At 42.8% G+C, this 24,195-nt stretch overlaps 1 protein-coding gene across 7 annotated transcripts in view; it reads left to right on the forward strand.

Moving 5' to 3' along the window:
- The window catches only part of POLR3C (RNA polymerase III subunit C), a 685,095-nt gene that overhangs the window by 382,722 nt on the left and 278,178 nt on the right, over window positions 1-24,195 (forward strand). For all 7 annotated transcript variants that reach the window (XM_069652779.1, XM_069652773.1, XM_069652781.1 and 4 more), the window contains one exon: window positions 17,786-17,874. In XM_069652779.1, coding sequence (XP_069508880.1) covers window positions 17,786-17,874 — 89 coding nt within the window. The remainder of the gene's footprint in view (window positions 1-17,785; window positions 17,875-24,195) is intronic.

Genomic DNA, 24,195 nt, shown 5'->3' on the forward strand with positions numbered 1-24,195 from the left:
TGTATTAGATCTGGCCTCTCAGGAGCTCTCGTCCATTATTGATCAATTCCTGATCCTTCTACCCCCCAGACTGTCTAACAAGCCTGCCGCCCAGCAGGAATAGTGATATTCTCACCAGACGAAACAACCCCTTAACAGGACCACCAACCATTGCACATAGTAAGAACCAGCCATAACCTTGAATGCACCATACCTAATTCAGCTCCTTCTCAAATCTAACCTTCTCCACTTTGTTTATCCCCCCCTCCAACCCCGCTCTTCTGTCCTTGGTACTCCAAGATGGAATGTAAAATGTAAATTGTATATGCATACTTTGTTCCTTCCAAACGTCAAATTGCCTTGTCACCACCACACTTCACACACCACGGACTACTTTTGTTTTGTGTGACTTAACGATACTGTATGCGACTTTACAATATGTATGACCTACAAATGAGGAGCCGATATGCCTCCACATTGTCACTTCACCGCACCACCCATCACAGCCTTGCCAAAGACTACGGTCGAAACACGTGTTGGCTCCCGTCTCACATGTACCTAGCATATTCTGCTAGGTCCTCTGGTTTACTTGGGTAACAACATTATAACCTTCACTGATGAGAATAAGTCAAGAATTGCTCCATTATTTCAACAAACGGGAATCAAGAAATCCATGGTTATACCCATTGGTTAAAACCAACCACCAGCACCTCTACTCAACACGGTTTGCCAACCAACCTTCTCTAAACTCATTCATTGGGAACCTTGGAGTTTTGGTTCCCAGACAAACCATGTGTTAGGCTGCAGGTCTTATTAAAGCAACATAACTATCAACGACAAGTTAGTGCAAGTGTGCATTTGTCCTACAAACCCAACCATATCTAGTTTGCGTCATATCCCGACCGAATTGTGAAAATTAGCTTGCATCATAGCTAGAAAGAACAATAATACCAGCTTGCATCCTATCTAGACAGAATTGTGAAGATTAGCTTGCATCATATCTAGACAGAACTGTAATACTAGCTGTGATGCTGGAAATGCATTGGAGGGACAGGGCCTCCATGTCTTTTTCCTGTACTCCCTTTTCATGTGTGTTCTGTGTTGTTTTCTGCACAGGAGTGCATATGGAACTCCTGGCAGTGCAGCTCTTCCTCATTTTGGTTGTGGTGAACAGGCCCTTGGGATACCCTTATGGGTGGGGGTACAACCCTGTACCCCTATTGTATGTTTTTGGGCAGCTGTTTGTGGCCCACAGAGCAGGGTATGGGCTGGTGGCAGCTCCATGCTGAATTCGACCAGTGCTCTGAGTATCCTCCATGTTGGTATACCCAGGCCATGCCATAGGAATCAGTGGATTCCTGATAGGGGGACAAGATGGCCCCTGTGGCCTCTTGGTTTCTATTACCTATGACCGTGTTTTCCAAAAATCCTGGGAAGCCCTGACTCTGTCCCTTTTGCTGATTGGCTGTTGGGTGGAAGAACCATATATGGTATTGTGAAGAAGTCCAGGTCAGACTGTCTGGAGCCTTCCCAGTGACTGTATGTTGTGGGTACACCCTTGGGGTGAGACCTGGGTGAATGAAGTGTGTGACCAATACACATTTCACAAAGAACGAGACAGGCATGCCTAAAACTGATATGAATGCATTGTGGTGTGCTGAAAGGCAGGTTGCTTGCCCCAATCCACATTCCTTGTTATGGGTGTCTGGGTGGATGTGACTGGCCTGAATGCACTGTAAGCCTGATTGGCTGCCTGCCTGCATGAATGCAGTCTAAATGATTGGCTGCCTGAGCTTGGCTCAGCAATGTGATTGAGAGACAGAACTGTATATATGGGGACCTCTCACTTCAGAATTGTTCAGACGCTGAAGTCGAAACTTGATGCTTAACCTTGAAGCGCAGCTAAAAGAAGGTTTTGCTGCTGCTTACCGTCATCGAAATCCGAAAGCTGTCTTGCCTGTCAAGGACTGATCCAAGAGAGGACCTGGCTAGGAGACCTCTTCCCGAGCTACGAGGGAACATCATGCCAAAGCTAATATTTACCAAGTCACCCTGGAAGTTAGTCCCAAAAGGCTGCCGACCGTAGACTGGGTCTGCCAAGGAATCCTGAAGTGAAGCACCCGGACATCGAAGTCCATCATTGCCGACCAGGATCCGGAGGACCGCCGCAAGCCCGTCGACTCGTGTTGTCCAGAAGTGGAGACAGCTTGATGCTGTTCTGCCGACAATCAGAGTCGCATGGCTCCACCTTTGCCTAAGACATTTGAAACAAAGGACTCCCTTGTCATCACCGTCGACCGCTTTGTTCCGCCGGAGAAAGTCAAGGTCGCCGACGAACTGAGGAGAATCCGCCGGTGGGTTTCCCGCCACCCGGAGTTCACAAAGACCAAGGAAGGTCCAAAAGCCAGCCGTGGTCGAGTCTGGATCATCCACCAGATACCCGACGCCTGCTCCCGGGTCTACGTTCTTCATCAAGTCATCTTTGCGGCAACAAATTTGTGTCCTCGAGGTGCACCGCACACCTTGCCTTCACAGGAGGTCCACGACCGATCGTTGATGAGCACTGCAAAGGTCGAAGCTGACAACAGTGTTCACATTTCTTCGAGAACTATTTACGCTTGTGGCTCCTGTTTTTAAAGGGAGTTCACCCACGAGGGATCTGTCCACACACCTCTGCTAAACTCGGGTACATTGGGGTAGTAGAATATTTTAGCAGGAAACAAGACTATTTTATACATATATGGACTGGGCTTGTTGATACACTTTATTTACAGGTTGCCCAGATGGGAGTGGGATCCTCACACACAACTGTGTTTTAGTAGCTAAAGTACTAACTATTCTGCCATTTGTTTAACCTAGCTTGTCTTCCTTCCTATGTCTGATGTTGATACACATTATTGTTTGATGTGTATGCCATTGAAACTGTCAGCAGTTGGTGCATTTTATAGGAGTCAAAAGTGAACTGTGGTACCACATAGACATTGTACATATTTACCAATGTACAAAGTGTTTTATTTATTGTATGTATATTGAACCTTTTTCATATAAAGAACTGTGTTATCACATAACACAGTGTGTGGACATTCCTTTGTGGGGGGTTGGGGACTACACTGTACTTAAGAACCAGCCTGTATCACCTCCTGAGAGGTTTAAGCCTTGGTTGCTCGTCCATTGCTACCGTATAGAGAACCTTGGCTGGGGTGCTCTGTGCTTCTACTCTGCCATATAGAGGGCAGGAGTACAGATAACCCCCCTCCAGTCTTTACACTAGCCTGCGTCATAACCAAGCAGAATTGTGAAGATTATCTTGCGTCATATCTAGACGAGCTGTAATACTAGCTTGCGTCACATCAAGGCCGAATTGTCAATGTCCGCTTGCACCACATCTAGACAGAATTGTGAAGATTAACATTGCATCATATCTAGACAGAAATGTGATACTAGCCTGCTGAAACAATGGAATTTAGAATGCTGAAGGTTTGAATTCGCCCCGTCTGGAAATAATAAAACACAGGTATAACAGATATTACAGACTCCAACACAGAGGTTTACACAGGCTTGCCTTGTGGCAAAACCACATTTATTCACAGTTGAGTGGGACAGCCAAACCACAATGACAGAAATCCATCGCAGCCTACTGACTGACAAATTCCAGTACAAAATGGTTACATATATATAGGCAAATCTCAGACATTATGTGCGTGCGGCCCTAGACATCCTCTGGTTGATTCATCATCTCTTTATGTCAACTCTGTAAAATTATCCTACATGTCGGGCAATATATATATTATAGTGCAATTGCGTCCGCAGATAAATCACAGCACCATGACAGTTACTGAATCTAAAATAGCGTGACTGTACTGCTGGGCAAAAGTGTAAGCTCAGACGTTGAACCCACTGGCAGATTTTCCTTTGCGAAAAGGGGAAGTCCATGTCCGCCACTCTAGTTATATATAGCATTTGCAATTTACAGTTTAAAGTAAGGAAACGTCTTGATCAGAGTCAGCACATAACCACATCACATCTGCGATGATCTAATTATGAGAATCACACAGAAAGCTGGACAAAGGTCGTGCCATGAACTTGACTCATTTTGCTAAAGCAAGCAGGTTCGAATCATCGTGTGCGATAAAGTTTGGCTTCGTAACTTAATTTTAGAAATACTTTCATAAATGGCATTTAGCAGTTTACATTATAAATGGCATGTTACATTAAAATGGACGTTGGCACGTTACATAAAATTTGCTTTGGCACATTGTATTTTATGAACTGATGGGCAGATAAAATCAATTTTCCACACTTTGTCAGATCCAGACAGAATTGGGAAGATTAGCCTCAGTCACATCTAGAGACAATTGTAATAATCGCTTGCGTCGCATCTAGACAGAATTGTGAACATTAGCATTGCGTCACATCTAGACCGAATTGTGAAGATTAGCATTGTATCACACCAAGAAGGAATTGAATAGAGTGACTCAAGTCGCATCTCGACAGAATTGTGACGATTAGCATTGCGTCACATCTAGAGAGAATTGTAATACTAGCTTGCATCATATCGAGACGGAATTGTGAAGATTGGCTCGAGTCATATCCAGACAGAATTTGTGAAGGCTGGCATTTCCTCACATCTAGACAGGGTTGTGATGATTAACATGCATCGCTTCCAAATAGCGATGCCACTAACCAACCCGACTAAACAATCTCACCTCTCTGCATAGACCTCTCACACACGGCTACCAACCAAAAAGCACACCTAAGCTCAGCGAACTGTCTTAACCGAACTGAGGCTGCCAACAGCACATCACAGCTCTCTTCATCTTTGTTCCTGCTCAACCTTACTAACCCACCCCACCCTCTTTCCTTCTCAGATCTGCCAGAGTGCCAGGGGACCAATACGGTGGCGATAGTGCGTGGTACAAATATCCTTTAACATAACATACACTCCTTACAAGTACTGCGAAGGGAAGAATGGAAAATCCATAAAGAGTGCTTGTTGGTTGGCAGCTAACCATACTGAGATGAAGAAGAGGGAAAGAAGAATAACCGATCCACAAAGACAAAAGAAAGACTTTTACAGTCCTCTGAGGAGCGAACAGTTACAAGTCTAACAAGAAATTAAGGACTAGAAGAAGAGAGAAGCCGTCATGAATGTTGGTATCCCCAGGAAGTTCAAATCTGGGAGCAGGGATGCAAGTTGCAGCAACCGATCCTCACCAGAGAGGATACTTTTCCCTGGTCGGCAGAGCACTCGAGGGAAGGCAAGAGAGCCAACGTGTGCAGCTGTTGGCAGAAGGACTTTAGTGGTGTGACCTGATTGAGGTAGACAGTTAGGTCCTACAACGATTCCAGAATTGAAGGGCCACAGACTCCTCAGACCCAGAGCGACGGGAAGTGTTCAATGAAGAAGCAGCAGTCCGTGATGACTAACAAATCCATGTCTCAATGAAGAACCGGCGACATGGTTGCTCCAAAGACAAGGTAACTGGGGCCACAGTCGACCCAATAGGGGCTTGCAGTAGCTTGACAAATGCATTGGGAGTAATCTCTCTCGTCACAGTAGCCCCAAGAAAGCTACTAACCTTAAAGAAAGCCTCAGGAGTAATCTTCCTTATCACAGTAGCCCTAAGAAAGCTACTGAACCTGAAGTATTGCCCTGGAGTGCTCTCCCTCATCATAGTAGTGATACCCAAGAACCAAGAGTCATGTTTCCCTCAGGAGTGATCTCCCTCATCACAGTAGTTATACAGAGAGCTACAAGAGCCAAGTCTTCCTCAGGCGTAATCTCCTTCGTCGTAGTGGTGGCATGAGAAACCATAAATCTCAAGAGTGCCTCGGGGGGGTACTCCCTCATCACAGTGGCAAACCCAGCATATATGAAAGATACCAAAAGAAGCTAGAACTGTTAGGACTATCGAGGGATAGTCTCCACAGCTCTTACAGACTAGGAGAAGGGAGTCATTTTCCTTGTCTAACCATATTTGGCAAATCAGACCCTGTTCCAAGAGATTATTATTAAATCAACCGAAGACTGGATTGTTTCACCAGGAGAAGGCAGCCTTTCTCCTGGTGACTTTCTTGGTGTATTTGTTAGTGGTGGGGATAGAGTAGTAGGTTTGGATAGAGAACAGTATTTTGGTTTCTTTTTTTACTTGCATCCTGACAAGAAGCTGAGTTATTGTCAGAGCTCTCCTCTTGATCTTCGGGCATCAGGATGTTGACCCGTAGTGTAGGAGACGAGATCTTCCTACCAATCTACCTCTCTGGTTGGTAGAACAGAGAAGTCGATTAATTGGAAGACTAGATGCTGCACGAGACATGGGTGACTGCAAGAAAACAAGAGCAATCAATACACTGTTTAGGGTAATACCACTGTACACTATGCTCTTCTGATTTAAGAGGAACTAAACTGTGATAGACACAGCTAACAGCCTAAGCAGTGAATCTAGGTGACGATAGGTACAGGGGCTTGCTGCTGCAGGTGCTCTGAAATGAGATACCCAAATAAGTTGAGTGTGACTACTGGATATTCAGTATATATCTCCATAGGCAAAAAGTCTTACCGTGCATCCACTTGAGAACAACATGAGAGTCCGTCGGAAAAGCGCAGGGTTTCCGGGTTCCTGAAGCGATAATCCTGAGGTCTGGAAAACGTAAAACCCTACCCGATGACACGAGGACGAAACTAAAAGAAAAGAAAACGACCAAAAAGTCTCAAGTCCACGATATCCAGAAACAGAAGTCCGGAGTTCGAAATATCCAAAAAACTGTTTCAGGTAAATTTGCAAGGCAGTCCTTTGCACGTTCCGGGTCGATTCCAGTTCAGGCAGCATGGTGTAAACGTAGGAAAGGGCAATCCGTGGACAGTCAGAGGTTGAATTCCAAATCAGGCGGCGAGATGCAAAACGTAGAAAGGGGCAATCCGTAAGCAGTCCAAGTTCAGTTCATGAAGCGGGCAATGAGTGCTGGCAATTGGAAGGCAAGAGAAGTCAAAGAGGGAAGCAGGGTTGTTAACGGTATTTCAGCTGGACAAAGGGGTTAATCCAAGACAAGGTCCGTGAAGGCAAGAAACGAGGTTCGGTACACAAGGAAACAATAACTCAGGAGACACATCAAACAGCTACCGAAGAATGTTCAGCAGCACCGGTGCATCTGCAGGGAGGTGCTTAAGAAGATGCAGTCAGGTGACTGGTTCCTACATCCATTCAAGTAGGAAGCGGCCACTGGTGTCGATTTAGTGGATGCCAGCGTTGCCATGCTAACTTCCAGGCAACACGTAAACGAGCCCTCAGGGATCTTGGCAACCTTGTTTTCTTGGGATGTGGGTACCGGGGAAAGCCCTACAACATTGTTGATAAGGACGCCTCCAAGGAAACTTTGTGCAATGCTTAACTCCCGTTTTAACATCACTGATTAGAGTGTCACGGGGGCGAATCCTGAAAGTTATCCTGTGTTGAGGTAGGGAAAACCCCTCTAGAACTAGGGAGAGGTAGGGTTTTCCCCATCTTGTCAGCCTCCTTACTCCATCACGCCACACAGGGGGACATGTGAGGTTACACAAACCAACCTCTGAATAACCCATTAGGTGGACAGAGCTAAAACGTCTTTCATATTTCTGTGACTTCTACGGCAGTTAATTAAGAGCAACTTAAAAACAGTAGTAACATGGCATTTTAAATTCCCCTGCAAGGATTCCTCCCGCTCTGTGTTTTGATGTGTCCACTTTTCCTGGCCAAAGAAGTACAGTGGGCAGCACAGGCTATCTTTAGCCACTGTGCCGAAACTCAGTACCACAATAAACACAGTGTGCCCCCAACACAGGGAAAGTTGAAAAAGGTTTACCTAACAAATGGATCATGGTGCCGCTTAATGGTGAACCATGGAAATGAAAAATATATATATTTTCCCGAAAAATCAGTAGAAATCACTTAATTCACCACCAAAATATTGAAATAGTCTGAAAATCTGAAATTGGAAAAATTGGCAAACTGCCATGTTTCACCCCCAAGAGCAGTTTACTGTTTCCAGGTGAAAGCATATGAACGCTGTTTGCTTCCGGTTTCCAAAGCAGTTCACTTTTGTAATTTAGTTTTGCCTCCAAATTAATGGAGCAAGCATTAAAAATGTGAATATTGGAAATTGGCAAAGTGCCACATTTTTGGCCAAGAAACTCTATAGTCATGGCCTATCCATTAAATTAGCTGCTTGCTCTTACCTAAGCAGTCAAGTATTGTGGGATCAGCTGGGACTCCAAACTCTACCCAATCTAGATATCGACTGATCTGGCCTCAGTCTGCTTCTAAGATATAGGATCCTTATTACTTCTGTTTCCCTGTTAGCCAATCCACTCCTGGCAAATAGGGGTCATTAATTCAATCAGTTGTGCTGGTCTTCCTGTCTGTTTCTATTGAAATGAAGCCAATTTCACTTTACCTGTGCACGCCTAATCTGGTGTTCGTCAGAAAAAACTAGGCATGAATGTCTTCCAATTTGGAAACCCCAGACCAGTGCCATGCCACACATGTCAGTCTTTTTTTAGACTGTCCTTGTTCAAGTTAACAGAACTGCTGCTCCGCTGCCCTTTGAGAAACCTTTTCTGGCTGCTCCAGCTCATCTCAAAAATTGTCCGCGCTTTTCAGTTTAATTTCTCATTCACTAACATGGAAGTCCCACACATATTTTACATGAGCAACTTCAGATAAGAATCTTTACAATCCCTATTCATACATAAATGCCTATTTACATATTATCCTTATTACTAACCGTGCATGAGTAATCATTTTCTCTGTGCATGACATCACGTTTCAATACGACTGCTTACTAATTTTTTGTGTAACATGGACCTTGGTAAAGTAAGAATTAAAGTGACAATTTTACAGTTTACACGGCTTTGATATGTGTGGGCATGTACATGTGTTTCTATTACAGTGTCTAATGAAGCATTTCAAAATACACTTTCTATGTGACAGATATTTCACCATGTTTTTAAAATGTTGCATTGTTTGTGTTTTAGTAATAAAGAGAAAAATAACAGATAAGTTTCTACTTGCGCTCATTTTGGCAGAGCACGAAGCATTACTTTGATAAATGTTTTGTATTCATTTTCGTAGTTAATCTCTTGTGTTTTCTACATTGAAAAAAAACATTATTTTATGGCTTTCTCAGCAGCCTCTCATGTCACTTGCAGTTGAACACATTTGAACCCTATCATGTAATCAAAGGGGGTTGAATGTCCAGCTTTGTCACTATCTATGCAGCTCCTAACTTTTAACCCAACTGGTTATTACTATGCTATGCCATCTATAGTTTGGCCTACCGCTAAGCTCACATTGTTGTATTTGTTGTATTTGCTTGTACTTGCTTTTGTAACACCCTCACCTTCCTAATTGTAACCCACTACAGTGCGCACGCGCGTGACACCCTGATTGTTGCACCCCCAACCCATTATCTCTCTGCTCACACGCTAGACATATGTCGCTAGGTGAGTCACGCTTACCGCACTTAGCCACTATTCGAAGTTATGCATAATTGTAAAATGGTCTTCAGTGTGTCGCCAACTAGAGTCTACTTCTGTCATCAGTGGCCTCTCCACTGCATTATGGCAAGTACGTAACTCTGCCCTACGTATAAATGCTGCTAGCCTAAAAGCGTTAGTGTGTCTCATGTATGAATGCTGCTAGCTCAGAAGGCATAGTGTAATTAGGTACCCGTGATTGATGCATGTTTAAACGTTGATTGCTAGTTTTACTGTGTCTCATATACAAATGCTGCTTGCCCAGAAGGTTAAGTGCAATTAGACACCGTGATTTATGCATGTTAAACGTTGTTTGCTAGCCTAGCGGAAGCTACACGGTACTGACCCACTGGCATCGTGCTGTCTTCAACAAAGTGATTTTGCCCACTGTCTCCCCACTGCCAAACAAAGTGTAGCAGGAGTTTCCTCCTACACTCTTACCTCTCCACAGCCTATCACTTAACAACTATTTACCTAGTTCCACTTTGACACCCCATCTAACATGCCAGAGTGGCTTTCCCTCATGTTCCCGTTCTGTATTTTACCAAATGACATACCCTGTATGGGTAATCAATACTGGAGGCATAAGAACGGCCTTAGTAAACCAACTTGTCCCCGGCACCACCCTATTCCATGTCCCACCCCACCCTTCCCTACTACCACGAACTATGCCCCCAATACCATAGCTAATGTCAATGCACATGCTAATAGCCTTGACCTGAACTATCATACCACTTCCTATACTTTGGAACGTGTTAAGAAACAATTCAACCCTGTTGATAAACATTCTCACCCCCTAGTGGGGGAATCAAGACGCCATCGTTTAAGGTCACAAACCTTCATCCGCTCCTATCTCACTACACACGAACCTACACCGCCTAATCAAACCTTATCCAGAATGCACGCCTATCATCAAAACCCCATACCCAACCCGAAACCTAATTCAGCCTCTAAACCAATGACACACTCAGTACCCGACCCTCCCAGTCAGACACTAATTACACTCAAAGGCGCCCTCATAAATGCCCGCTCCCTAGGAGCTCATGCCATAGAAATCCATAACCTCATTATGGAGTCTCAGCTCGACCTTCTAGTAGTTACGGAATCCTGCCTTCATCAAGCATCTGGCCCCCTGCTTACGCCCGCCATTCCAACTGACTACACCATTCTTAGAACAGACAGGACCCACTCACAAGGAGGAGTTGTCACCATCATAGCCAAGACCAAACTACAGCTCAGATCTTGTCCCATTGAAAACATTGCAGGATATGAAAATGGTAAAACCACGATCAATCGAATAGTAATTTACAGAGCTCCTAACTCGAATAACCATCCAGAAACTGAAATTCCCCTACTACTAGCTCCACTTATAAAACCTAATACAAAATGCATAATTCTGGGAAACCTTAACTTAGGCTTCAATGATAGCCAAGATTCCAAAGAGAAGCACTCCACTTCTCCCTGCAGGACATGAGCTTCACCCAACTAGTGAATGCCCCCACGTACATCAAAGGCAGAACCCTCGATTGGATCCTTTCGCTAAACACACCTATAACCATTGATTCCATCTCTCCCCTTACTTGGACTGATCATCATCATAATATTAAATTTACACTCAAGCCCGTCAAACCCATTCTAAGCAAACCCAAATCAACCAATACTTATGAAACTAGAAACTCCCGGAATCTCACCCCTGAAAACTTAATGCCACTCCTCTCCAAAGTGCTATATTCCACCTCATTCACTAGCCACGACCCCAGTCTTTTAGCAGACACCTACCACAACTGTCTCACAGCAACTATTAATGCTGCAGCCCCACTCACTACCAAAACCAAATGCTCAGACAAACGTTCCTGCTTTTGGTTCAATGATGACCTAATCTCACTCAGAAGAACCAAACGCGTGTTGGAACATGCCTTCAGAAAGCACCCCTCCCTAGAGTCAGAAAAAGCCTACCAGGACACACAAAACCTACAAAACAGCCATTATTACACACAAATCCAATGCCTATAATACCAGGATTAGCAATGCCAGCTCTGATTCTAAAGAATCATTCGCAATTCTGAAAGAATTGGAAAACCCAACCCCAGCCATGAACTCTACTATCCTGAGTAAAGAGTGGTGTACCACTATCCAAGATGCGCTAGCAGCTAAAATAGAACTACTCCAAAACAAAATCACAACCAAAAAGCAGTTACTAGCAGACAAACCTGTTATTCCTAACCCGACCCTAACACCTCATGAGAACACTAATTCCCCCTTCCATTTCACACCAGTCTCCCAAAAGATAGTATTTGACACTGTATCCAAACTCAAAGCCTCCAACTGCAAAGGTGACTCCGTCCCAGCATCAGTAGTCAAATCCTGTGCCCACACCCTCACGCCAATCATCACCAACTTTGTAAATGCATCCTTCAATACCAACCTGGTCCCAGCAAGTATCAAAGAAGCCTGGGTCACTCCCCTCTTGAAAAAGCCCACCCTGGACCCCACTGTGCCCACTAATTATAGGCCAATAACTTATATATAGGTCCCATTTCTCCTTAAAATACTTGATAAACTAGCCTACAACCAAGTCCAACCACACCTTGAACGGAACCAACTCTGTGGCAGCAGGCAATCCACCTTTTGTCCTAACCACAGCACAGAACCGGCCCTCCTGGACCTAAAAATCCAGATGGACACCATCAGAGACTCAGGGAAACTCTGTATCCTCCTCCTCCTCAACCTCTCTGCAGCATTTGACCTAGTAGACCATAATAAACTTTGCTCGATCCTAGCCAAAGACTTCAATTTCTCCACCGAAACCACCACTTGGATCAAATCTTTACTTTCAGACCGAACCTCCAGGGTTTCCATAGGCAAAGAAGCTGCCAACCCTATCCCAGTGCCTATTGGGGTCCCCCAAGGCCCCTGCCTCTCACCCACTCTCTACAACACTATATGGGTGTCATCTAAACCAATTTTGCAGATGACACCCAGATCCTCATCCCACTATCGGCAGACTACACCCAAGACACTGTTACCATTAATAAAATCTATGCCATAATTCAAAACTGGATGGTATTAAACAGTCTCTGCCTCAATGACGAGAAGACTGAGGTACTCATCGTGGGCTCTCAATCTAAAATAGCGGCACTACATTCTGACTACTCATCATGATACCAGTACTTAAACAAGTAAAAACTCTAGGTGTCTACTTAGATGCCAATCTCACCATGACCAAACACATTAATGCCCTCATCTTCCACATCCTATACCGCCAAACGTATTGCCCTCAGTCGCCAATTCTTGACCCCCTACCAATTGCATCACGCTGGCAAGAGCACTGATATTATCCAGGATCGACTACTGCAACATACTCTTTCTTGGAACCATTAAGGCTAACTTGAATAAACTCCAGCTTATTCAAAATAAAGCCCTTCGCGCGGCCCTTGGAATTAGAAAATCTGAACACATTTCTAATATCAGAAGAGACCACCATTGGCTCCGTATCAAAGCCAGAGTCATCTTCAAAACCTTGTGTTTCACGTTAAAATGCCTCCACTCAAGCGCTCTTATTTACCTGAACCATGCCATAGCCAAACAAGAATCTGAGACCCCTTAGATCCAACAACCAAGCACTCCTAATCATCCCTCGCTATAAGATCATTAAAGCAGGAGGCAGCAGCTTCCTTTACCTATCCCCGACACATTGGAATACTCTCCCCCTCATCATCAAAAATGAGGAATCATTTTCAGGATTCAAGAAAGCCCTGAAAACGTGGCTATTTAACCAATACTGACACTCAACACCCTGCCCTAGGAATAAATGAGTGATCTTGATCATCATTGATGCCAGGTAAATAGAATTGATTATGTATGATTGTCTTTGATTGTTAACTCCTGGATACACTACCTGTCCTTATTCTTGTATTAACACTATTGTTTTAAATATTCTGTATTGTGCCCGAATGGCCGTCCTAATGTTTGCTCTTGCAATCAAGCTGTCTGTAACCTCGCCGTGATAACTATGGGTCTGGGCATGTAACAAATGCAATAAATAAATAAATAACGGTGTGTATATTTTCACTTGTGCTTGAAAAGAGAAGGCTTCCATCGCCAATGAGAAGGTTTCAGGTTTGCGTTGGATTGAAAGCTTTTCAAATCACAGGTTAATTTATGCAGTTTATGACAAAGTAATGAACTGGTTAATAATACACTGGAATGCAATACGAGAGGATTAAATTAGAGATGAGATTGTAAAATAATGCAAACTAGGCTACATGGACCGCACTTTAGGTAGTAAACAGTCCACGATGAGGCCCATATGCAGAGGCTACCTGGCACCCCAAGCACATGCTTTGAGGCCTTTCTACAGGGCGAGGAAACATTGCAAATACAACATAAAACATGACATCAGATGAATATAAATTCTGTTATTTCATCATTACATTTAAAAGTGCATTTCTACAACTACTGACAAGTACAATAAATGTGAGAGTGTATGGAATTGTCTGTGGCTGTCCAAATTCACTTTTGTATGTAATAGTTTGTTTTTATAGAGGCACTTGTAAATATGTCGTTTTCGTACATTTGCACTTCTGTAGTGCATATTTGCATTTTTGTATGAATAGTTTTGGAATATTTTCAGCCAACTCTGTTTGATGATGGAACCTTTTAACTGTGGGAATACTAATGGTACATTGTTGATTCATTAGGTGCACATTTTGTGGGAAAATCAGTTTCGTTTTTAGTACACACAGACAGTATGCAGTGATAAAACCACAGCAAAAATGTCGCCTGTACAAAATATTGCGGCAAAAATGCTGTGGTTTGACCCGTTAAAGGTGTACCCCATTACACCATTTAAGGGGAGCAGGGATTGCAGGGGTCTCCCCCGCTCCCCTTAAATGGTATAATGGGGGCCAGGGGTTGCGGGGGTGTCCCCCGCATCCTTTACATGGATTGCGGCGACAAAACCACAGCCTTTTTTGCAGCGATATTTGGTGTCCACAACCATTTTTGCTGCGATTTTAATACATGGAACCCACACAGATATGTCTGGCTAAATTGTAAAACATGGCTAAATTGCTAAAAGGTGCCACGCAAAAATGTAACCTGTCTGGCAAAGATGTAAACTTAATGCGGCAAAGATGTAAACTTAATGCATACATATAAACATACGTATGCATATAAACAGCGTGCCTGGCAACTGTAAAACCTCTGCCTTGTGCAAACCTGTGTTCTGAATGACTTTCATTTTGCAACTTTCCCCCCATAGTTACCTATGGAACATCATTCTTTTTGCTCTATTTTTATATTCTCTTGACTTTCTCAAGGGAAGTAAAGCCTTCAGGTTCACTTCCCTTGTGTTTTGCTCACATGTTAGGGGGCAACTGATCAGTCTTTCGGACTATCAATACTGGCAAACACTGTTTGCCTTTTGATTGTAATATTTTTAACATTGCACACAGCATCCTACAATGCAGTGCAAGGGGTAGACTGTTTCACACAAGCTTTTTACACACAGAATTTCTGGTTACTTTTATATGTGCCTAAAAACAAGCTTTTTGGCAGCAGTTACATTTTTACAGTTTCTGCATTCTTTTTAGTGTGCACACTCACGTTTACTGCAAACGTGGCTAGTGCCCTAAAATGGCTGTGCCACATACTTTTGCTTGTTCTTTTGCCATATTGTAGTTTGGTCTTCTTCCTGCCATCTCAGGTCAGGAAAGTCCTTTTAAGGGCATGTATTTGCCTGGGAAAGCTGCAGCTTTCGCAGGCTAGTGAGCGTGTGTGTGTGGCCCAGCAAGAAGCCTACGACTTTCTAGTCCCAGTCCACATCCACAGTGCCAGAGAGTCCGCTACTGGGGCGGATGTGAAGCCTGTAGTTGTCCCTAATTGTACAACTACTCTCTGTTTGAATGGTGCACATCCTTACCATTGGTGTGCTTGTACTTGCTTCCAGCTCGAATCTTGGATAAAAGCAGCACCACTGCAGCTATTCTTCAGATCTACGCTGGAGCCAAGAATACCTTGAAGAAGGGAAGCCCGCTGAAGATCCGAACACGTCTCCTGAAATTGCCCACCATCCCTTCTTGTGTCTGTTTCGGTGAAGCCCTGCTCCTCAGCCTGATGTATGAAGACCCTGATTGGTGCTTCAGTCACTGGACTAGTGGGACTAATTAGTCTCAACGCATTCTCGAGGATCTAGCCCTTCAGATTCTTCGAAAGTCTCCCTGGACTGCTCGGTGGACTGACCAGCTCTCTCATAGGTTACCTCGTCAGAAGCGTTGCTGTTCTGCGATACGGTCCGGAACTTTGGTGGTCAACAGCTTGTGCCACAAGTCGCCAGCTACTTTGATCTTTGCTGGAACTTGCCTTCCTCCATCCAATGATGTTTTCTAAGGAGGCCTCTATTGTTGGATTCTGCATTCCTTTACTGACAAGTGTTGCATCTTGCATTACCAGCCAACTGAAAGAATCCTCAAACCCGCAACTCCCGGGCACCTCTCAGTGGAACTAACGGCAGACGATCGAGCCCCCAGCAGCCTCCAGACGAGCAATAAAGATCTCTCGGGAAAATCGAAGTCAGGGGGGGGTAAGTAAGCATCAGTCTGCCTGTCCCAACTGTCCTATGTAGGATAACATTGGGAACAAGTCCCCTTGTCTCCTATCTCCATTCCACTCACCTTTGATCGTCGAACCTGTGTTTGAAACTAATCGCCACCATGGGCCCATTGCATCCTTTATAAGAGATTTCCTACTGGTGAGAAACATTGTTTTGAACTCTTCTGTGACTTTTGAGTAGAAGGCCCCATTCATCGTAGGGTTTGGACTTCTCGAGTTAGGATATTTTTCTTGTGATTGGTTCCCATCATTTACGGCATCTAACTTACTTACCTCATTTGATTTATTAAGTTATTTGATGTTATTTAAGTGAACGTGTTTAAGTGAACGTATGGTGAATGTATATATTTGTATTATAGAGTGTTGTGTGATAATACTGCCTGTTAGATTAATTTTTCAGTGTGTTCAAAAGTTATAAAATAAATAACTGCATTTTTCTAACTGACTTTCCATTAATTGGATTATTGTGTACTATACTGTGTGGACTCATTGAGGGCCCCTGACCCCACACTCACACTCTCTGAGACTAAGCCTTAACTGCTCATACAAGTACCTTTATTGGGTTTTGGCAATACAGATTTTAGAAATCCATCTTAACGTGTACACAAAAACGTAGAAACTTTATTCTTATGGCGAATGCAGAGATCTGTCAACTTTGTCCATCTGCCAAATGTGGACATGGCAATGTAAAATCTGGGGTTTGGCAGGTAAGATATTAACTCTATTTTTATTTGTGGGTGAAGCGCAATGGGTGTCACACCTTTGTTGCTTCCCATCCTCATCAAACCTTGTTGCCATAATGTTGTGATTCAGTTGATTGTGATTCTCTTGAATGAACATGCTGGAGCCATTAGCAAAAACGTGGATTCTTAGATGGATTATTTGTAAAGTTCATTTAAGGGATAGTGAGCACTCTATAGTCCAATCTCCGATCAGCCAACTCAAGATCTACCTATCGTTCATGAAACATTCACTCTCTGCATTCACTTAATATTCTAATCATCAAAACACTTATGACATCACACTCCCAACATTCACATTGTATGGAAATGTACAGGCGTGTAATAAATGCCATATCATATAAAATCATATGTTAAATTCAACTGTCTTATAAAACTTAAGCATTCTCCACTGACGTCTTGGTGCTAAAGAACACGATGTAACGAAAGTAGTGATTAACATGATGGAGTGATGGGTCTGGGTCCAAATGTCCCTTTTGCATTGCAGAGGACAACCCAGTAAAGTCTTTCTCCTGTAAGGTCACTTTCACACCCCCACTTCATCTTGTTTATTTTGGGAGGGCCCCTTCCACCCCACCTTCCCACTGGGTAGCCCCCAAACCATCTCTTCTTGCACTCCACAGCTAACCTCACTTTCCTTACCGGCCCCTGCTCCTTTATTCTGGTCTCCAGCCTTCTGGCCTGCAGCGTGATAAACTGTGCAATGGCCGACATGCAGCCGTCTTTTGTGAGTTATGCTTTTTGTCAGTGGACTGGAGACCTAGCGTAACTGATATCAGTGGGTAGTAAGACATACGCACGTTTAAATGATATACATTAAGTAGCTCGCCAAGAAAATCAAACCATGCTAATAAGAATATCCCTTAAAGCAAGGCATAAAAAATGAAATACCTTTATTTCTCTGTCCACAATTAAAGTAACACTACTTTCTTTCCATGGCCAGGGAAAGGTAAAAGGAGGAGGTCTGAGGAGGGGGATGATCCCCATGAACAGAAGGCAAAAAGGCAGAAGACTGGCACAGAAGCCAAGGAGGTTTGTAGCAGTAATAGACCTGCCCCTCATGCACTGTATTGAGTTTTTTGGATTTTTATGTCTTCATCAGAATATTCATGACATCACACTCCCAACCCTCACATTGTATGTTATGTTAAACAATCTTTTAAAGTGCAATACTTACTATAAAGTGAAAACTTTCACCACTGTATTCACCTCTTGGCGCCAGAGTAGTAACTACCATTAAAATGTTGGGGTGGAACAATAGTGTACTTTTAGGATTGTGGTATTGGAGCAATTTAGCATAATCCTGGTAGAGCCAACATACACTCTAGTATGACCGAGCCAGAGGGACTTGTCTGTCTCCCGGCGTCAAATGCGAGATGAACTAAAAATGGCCATGTGGTGGGATGGCAGTGGGGAGGAGAAAGGGGTATGGTAGTGGAGGAGATGATGCAGTCCAGAACAGTGCCAGTGTTCTTTTCTTTACAACAGGGGAAGGAGATTGGTGAGCTGGGGGAGGGGGTCAAACAAGGGGATAGTGGTGCTTGGAAGGGGAGGGACAGCACTGGTGTTTTGGGGATGGAATGGAGAAGGAGGGCAGAGAAAAGAGGAATGTCACTGGGAGATGCAGGGCCAGCACCAGTATTTTTAGAATGATGATGAGAAGGTTGGAGGGTGTGGGAGATGGCGAGGGGAATGAACAATGTAGAGGCACAAAGAGGTGGGCGGCAGTCATTCGAGGAAGTTGGGCGTCTCGGACAGGGAGTCTGGCCGCTGTACTCCTATACAAGCTGCCAGAAGCTTGTCAGGAGCAGGTTTTTAAAAATGTTTATTTTTTATTTTTGGTGAAGGGAGCATATGTGGGGCTTGTGGTCTGACCATGCTTTAGGCAGGCACTAACCCGAGAGAAGGGTAAGACTGGAGCCCCATTTATGACCCGGCTCAGCCTGAGCACCAGCAGGCTTGCCCAGCTCTAGTTTAGAAGCATTACTTAACAAAGTTACTGCCTAGTCACAGTTGCAAAGTAAATTGGCTGTGTACATTTACAATATGTTTGCAGCCTACAGGAAGGAATGAAGGACCAATCACCTGTGGGACGGATGGATTCAATACGGACTGTCTCTCACTGAGGGAAGTTGAGTTTTTGAGATTTGCTGTTTGCTATGGAAATCATGAGCTAGGGGGATTTGCCAAGCCCCAGGGACCATCACCCAAAAGATTGCCAAACACTTGGAGCTTGGCTATGGAGAGAGAATTGTTAATTCTTCCAGGTACAAAACACTACATTTCAAAAGTTAGATTATGGAAATGATCTTGCTCGTAGCAAGGAAGGGTAACCCTTATTAACACATTGAAATAATCGGTTCATGGTAATTGCCAGGTGTGTAGAGCCTTTCCTGGAAGGGTGGATGATCTACAAATTGTGATGAATCTAGTGAGTCCATCCCTAGAAACCCGGTATGGGCCTCCTCTCACGTGACCAGGTAAAGGCAGCTGCTACCTGATAGTGACCGTGGGGGTGGTATCAGATGGGACGATCACATGCGAGGCGACTCATGCCGGGGGACATTGGATACCTCCTTATACCTTGATTCCCCTATAATTCCTGAAAGATTGATGACTTACTGTAAAATAAAACAAACTAATGTCACACAATCCTTTACGGACTTCAATTCCCATAATTCTGCTGGGATGAGGAAGAAGGGCTCAGAGGCAATGAGGACTCAGAATGCGAAGGTGCAGTCTAGTTTCTGCCGACCAGAGCACCTAAGCAGGATATTTAAATCCCAGGATGAGGCAGAGCTAGCGGATGCAGATGAAGCAGAGGAAGAAGGCCCAGGAGTTACTGAAGGGCGTGCGGGAGGCATAGCTGAGAAGACCGAAGTTGTCCGAGGTACAGGAGCAGCCACAGTGAGAAGCATGCCAACAGAAGTCACCACAAGGGGTGAAATCGAACTGAACTGCAGAGTATTCGCTGCGGAAAGCGGCGTACTTAGAAGAAGACAGTATATGGCTGGGAAGCACACCAATTTAAAGGAAATTGAAAACCATGTTCAAAGTGTTTAACTAAAGTAGTGTCCAAAATTCAAGGACACTCCTGTCCCATGCACACCTATATAACTGTGGAAAACCTCAATCAGAATTTAGGAAAAATGTGAATATATATATTGAATTTAATATCATATAGATAGAGTACACTTAAGGGTTTCACTCAGTTTTTAACGTCATTGTTCAGTTAAAAAAAACAATTTCGTGTTTACAATAATAATAACAAAAATGGTCATGGCAATTTATACAAAATAAACATTAGCACATCCCGTTTTTGGTATAACAATCCCTTCATCAGGAGCGGTATTCATTGCTTTAAAGTGATTGTTGTGTTTAAAGCTTAGACTTTCCCAAATCTACAAATAAGTAAATGATACCAGGTCAGAACACTAGTTCAAAGAAGCTAGTAAGAGATTCAGAAATCTGTTTTGAGGCATTCCAATGTTAATATGTACTGCATGGAACACTGTTACATCACCTAGTTTGCTGTAGTTATGCCGTGTGGTATTCGTCTTCAATTAAACACTTGTGCAAGGGGACGATCACCTGTATGTTATTCAGAGCATTGACCTATGGTGAGAAGTGTAATACAGCAATTAATGTACCAGACGTGTGTCAATGGTTAATGAGGATAGTAGGAGAGAATTGATTTAGGTAAATAGGGCCTACCTAGACATGGGGACCACTAGTTGAAATAATAATGAAGATTCTAAGGATCACAGTGTGTTCTGAAAGACATATATATATATATATATATATACCCGAGTTACAATATGTCAGAGAGCTGATTTTTAGGTGTGCTAAGGTATGTGCAGAGAAATTACTTGCATAGTCTTCACTTTTCACTTTTGACCTGAGACCCATGTGTATGTCGAGTTGAGAATAAGCGGATCGCTGTTCAATTTACAATCTGGTTGGATACATAACCTATAATAATGTCTCTATCTACAATTTCAAGGATGTGAATTGGCTTAATCAATGTAGGCGTAAACTCCCTGTGTTGTCCATTGAGTCACAGATGTTATCAGGAGCAAATGGCCGTTCTATAAATGTGTGTGTAGACACATGCGTCATGACGTCACGAACATGACGAAAAGTAAACAAATGGTGTGTTGCGTGACAAAGCTGGGCGCATCTAGTCTATATGTTGCAGTGTTCATTGTAGTACTTGATCAAATTAATGCGTTTCAAGAGAGGTTATAACTAAAGAACTATCCAATGTATCCAATGTGGCGGCATAATCGCGGCATAATGTTGGTATATTAGAGTAATAGCGGATGTTACTGTTAATGTGGAAGTGACACTAAATGATCACTCTATGGTGGAACTATTGTGTATGGTATACACATACACTATTGTGTATGGTATACAGCCACATTTGTCACAATATAATATGTTGAACAGCAATGTTACAGGTTAGACAGTCTGGACAGATGCTTATATAAAAGGATAACAAGATCCTCCTCAATCGGTTGTCCACCTCCGGGATTGACGATCATTAATTTACCAATGTCTGGTAACATTAATGTGGAAGTGACTCTAAATGATCACTCTATGGTGGAACTATTGTGTATGGTATACACATACACTATTGTGTATGGTATACAGCCACATTTGTCACAATATAATATGTTGAACAGCAATGTTACAGGTTAGACAGTCTGGACAGATGCTTATATAAAAGGATAACAAGATCCTCCTCAATCGGTTGTCCACCTCCGGGATTGCCGATCATTAATTTACCAATGTCTGGTAACATTCAGAGCTACATCGATTCAGTATTGATCAAAACATTGCATAAAGAGCAGACCTACTTCTGGATGGTAATACCCTTGACTTCCCTGCAGAGAAATGTTCTGGATTCATAAAATTGTACCGTTCTCAGACTAGACAGAGAAACTTCCAGAGGAGGTGGAGTAGCCTTCATTGCCAAAACTCAACTTGGCTTTAGGGCAATCCCAAATCAACTATTCCCTTCAGGTGAACTCCTATCTATTAAATTACCTCTTACGGCCACTCGCACAGTAACAATACACCTTATGTACAGAACTCCAGGTCCACTATCTACCCTCGAGGAAGACATCACACAACTCCTCACTATAAATACCAAACCTAGCTCCCAAATCATGATAATGGGAGATTTTGATCTAGAGCAATACAAAATAAAGATAGGACATCCCTTCTAGCATTTCACTTTCATCAACAACATCAAGAGTCAGATCTAGCTAAAATCCAATGCTATGGGATTGAGAAACCGTCACCACCTAAAAGAGGAGGTAATCTGGAACTATGCCTTCGAAAAAGAGAAGCCTACTGGATTTGGTCTATGGACTCAATCCACAGTGGGCTCAACATGGATCATGAGCTACACCACTTTTTACAGTGAACTTTAAGAGCCGCATAATGGGCCAATACTGTTCATGCTAACCAGAGAATGTTGGGTGTTTTGTTTGTTTGTTTTTCTGTAGAAATACTTAGAATATGCATTAGCCCATCTGGCAGTATTTGAGGTAATTACATTGAATTTTTTCCTTTTAGTGACACACCGGAGAGTAGCGCTTTTTGAGCACGAGTTACACATTACTTATCCCGTCCTTGTCTACCTCCTTACCAATAATTTTTAACTGCAAATAAATATTGTAACACTTAGCCTTATAAATAACACGTTACTGAATGTAAAATGGGTGTTTGTTTAGGGCTCATTAGCCAATACTCACCAAGCTCATCACGAAATAATCTCTTTAGAACACGGTTCTTTTTTCGTGATTTGGCACACCATGTTAAAATGGCGAGCACACAAACACTTTTTGCAACATGACTTTGTTTCTCCACAAACGGTATATTTTTTTGACATCACATGTATCTAGTTTCCCATACCAATGAGTCGTGTGATAAACCCATTTGATGTCACAGTATACTCTGGACACTGGCCCCCCATTCCAACATGGCGTGCGTATGAATACACACTCGTGAATGCATTCACGTGACTTCTACGTTTTAGCATTCGCTGCCATGTTTACATTTCCGGGTTATAACAGGCAGCGTTCGTATCACGAACATATGGCAATCGTACCGAAGCTTGACTCGCATCTGTATTTCCTAACTCCATGCTTTATACCAAGGTAAGAAGTTCTACCTAATAGGGACTGTCGAGCAAAAATATCTCTGTTGTGCTCGCACCCCTGAGCATGTTATTTTTTGCTATTTTAAATACCAGGCACTATTTACATCGAACGCATTTATTGTTTTCACTCAGGGTTTTCTTTGAAAGCAGCCATAAGCAGCATTGATAGTAAACAATCTGAACTCATCATATCACTAACGTGAAATGGGCTGCCCAAGTAAGTGTTTTTATGCATTTAGCGAACCGCTTTTCAAACAGTAATTTTTGAAGTAACACACAATCACCCGTTTTGCAAGTGGATTAGTAACAAATAACAACAACCAAAAGGCTATATGCAGATTGGGAAACCATTTTCCTCTTTTCAACAAAAGTAATTTTTCCCTTTTTTTGTTTTTTCTCTCCCCTCTTTCTTTTTTGATTTCCACTAGGTACCCTTGCATAATCAAACAACATCATCAGCACAATTCAATATTTGTGAACCAGCAACCTCCTTCTGAACTATTTTCAATTTAAAATCCCCTGAAGATCCGCCTAACACCAGACGGTGAAACACGTGTCGTTTTTAGATCAAGAGGGTATAGATTCAAAACAATTGTATCTGTGTAGCAATGGCACAGAATTGAATGGAACTAAAAACTGTGAAGTAACAGTACCTATAACAATTGCATTTGTGTAACAACAGCACTGAACTGAATGAAACCAAAACTGTTAAGTAACAGTAAATGGGTTTAGATCAAGAGGGTATAGACTCAAAACAATTGCATCTGTGTAGCAATGGCACAGAATTGAATGGAACCAAAAACTGAAGTAACAGTAACCGTAACACTTGTATTTGTGTAGCAACAGCACTGAACTGAATGGAAAACTGTGAAGTAACAGTACTCATAATAATTGCATTTCTGTAGCAACAGCACTGAACTGAATGGAACTAAAACTGTTAACAGTAACTATTTGAATGCAACTTTTCTTTCAACTTATAAAAGTACTTAAGTGCATGAAATTGTCACTCTAACTGAATATGAAATTTGGGAAAAGTTAAAATCTGTGATGCAACAGTTTTTATTTTGAATACAATCTATAATTTAGCAAACCATTTCCTGTTTGGAATAAAACCAAGGCTAAGAAACTAATTGATTCAATTTATTATTGCAAAAGACTCTGAAACCAGTATTTATAAATAACCC

Source organism: Ambystoma mexicanum, chromosome 1p, assembly GCF_040938575.1.
Source record: "Ambystoma mexicanum isolate Mex_15411 chromosome 1p, UKY_AmexF1_1, whole genome shotgun sequence".
Lineage (NCBI taxonomy): Eukaryota > Metazoa > Chordata > Amphibia > Caudata > Ambystomatidae > Ambystoma > Ambystoma mexicanum.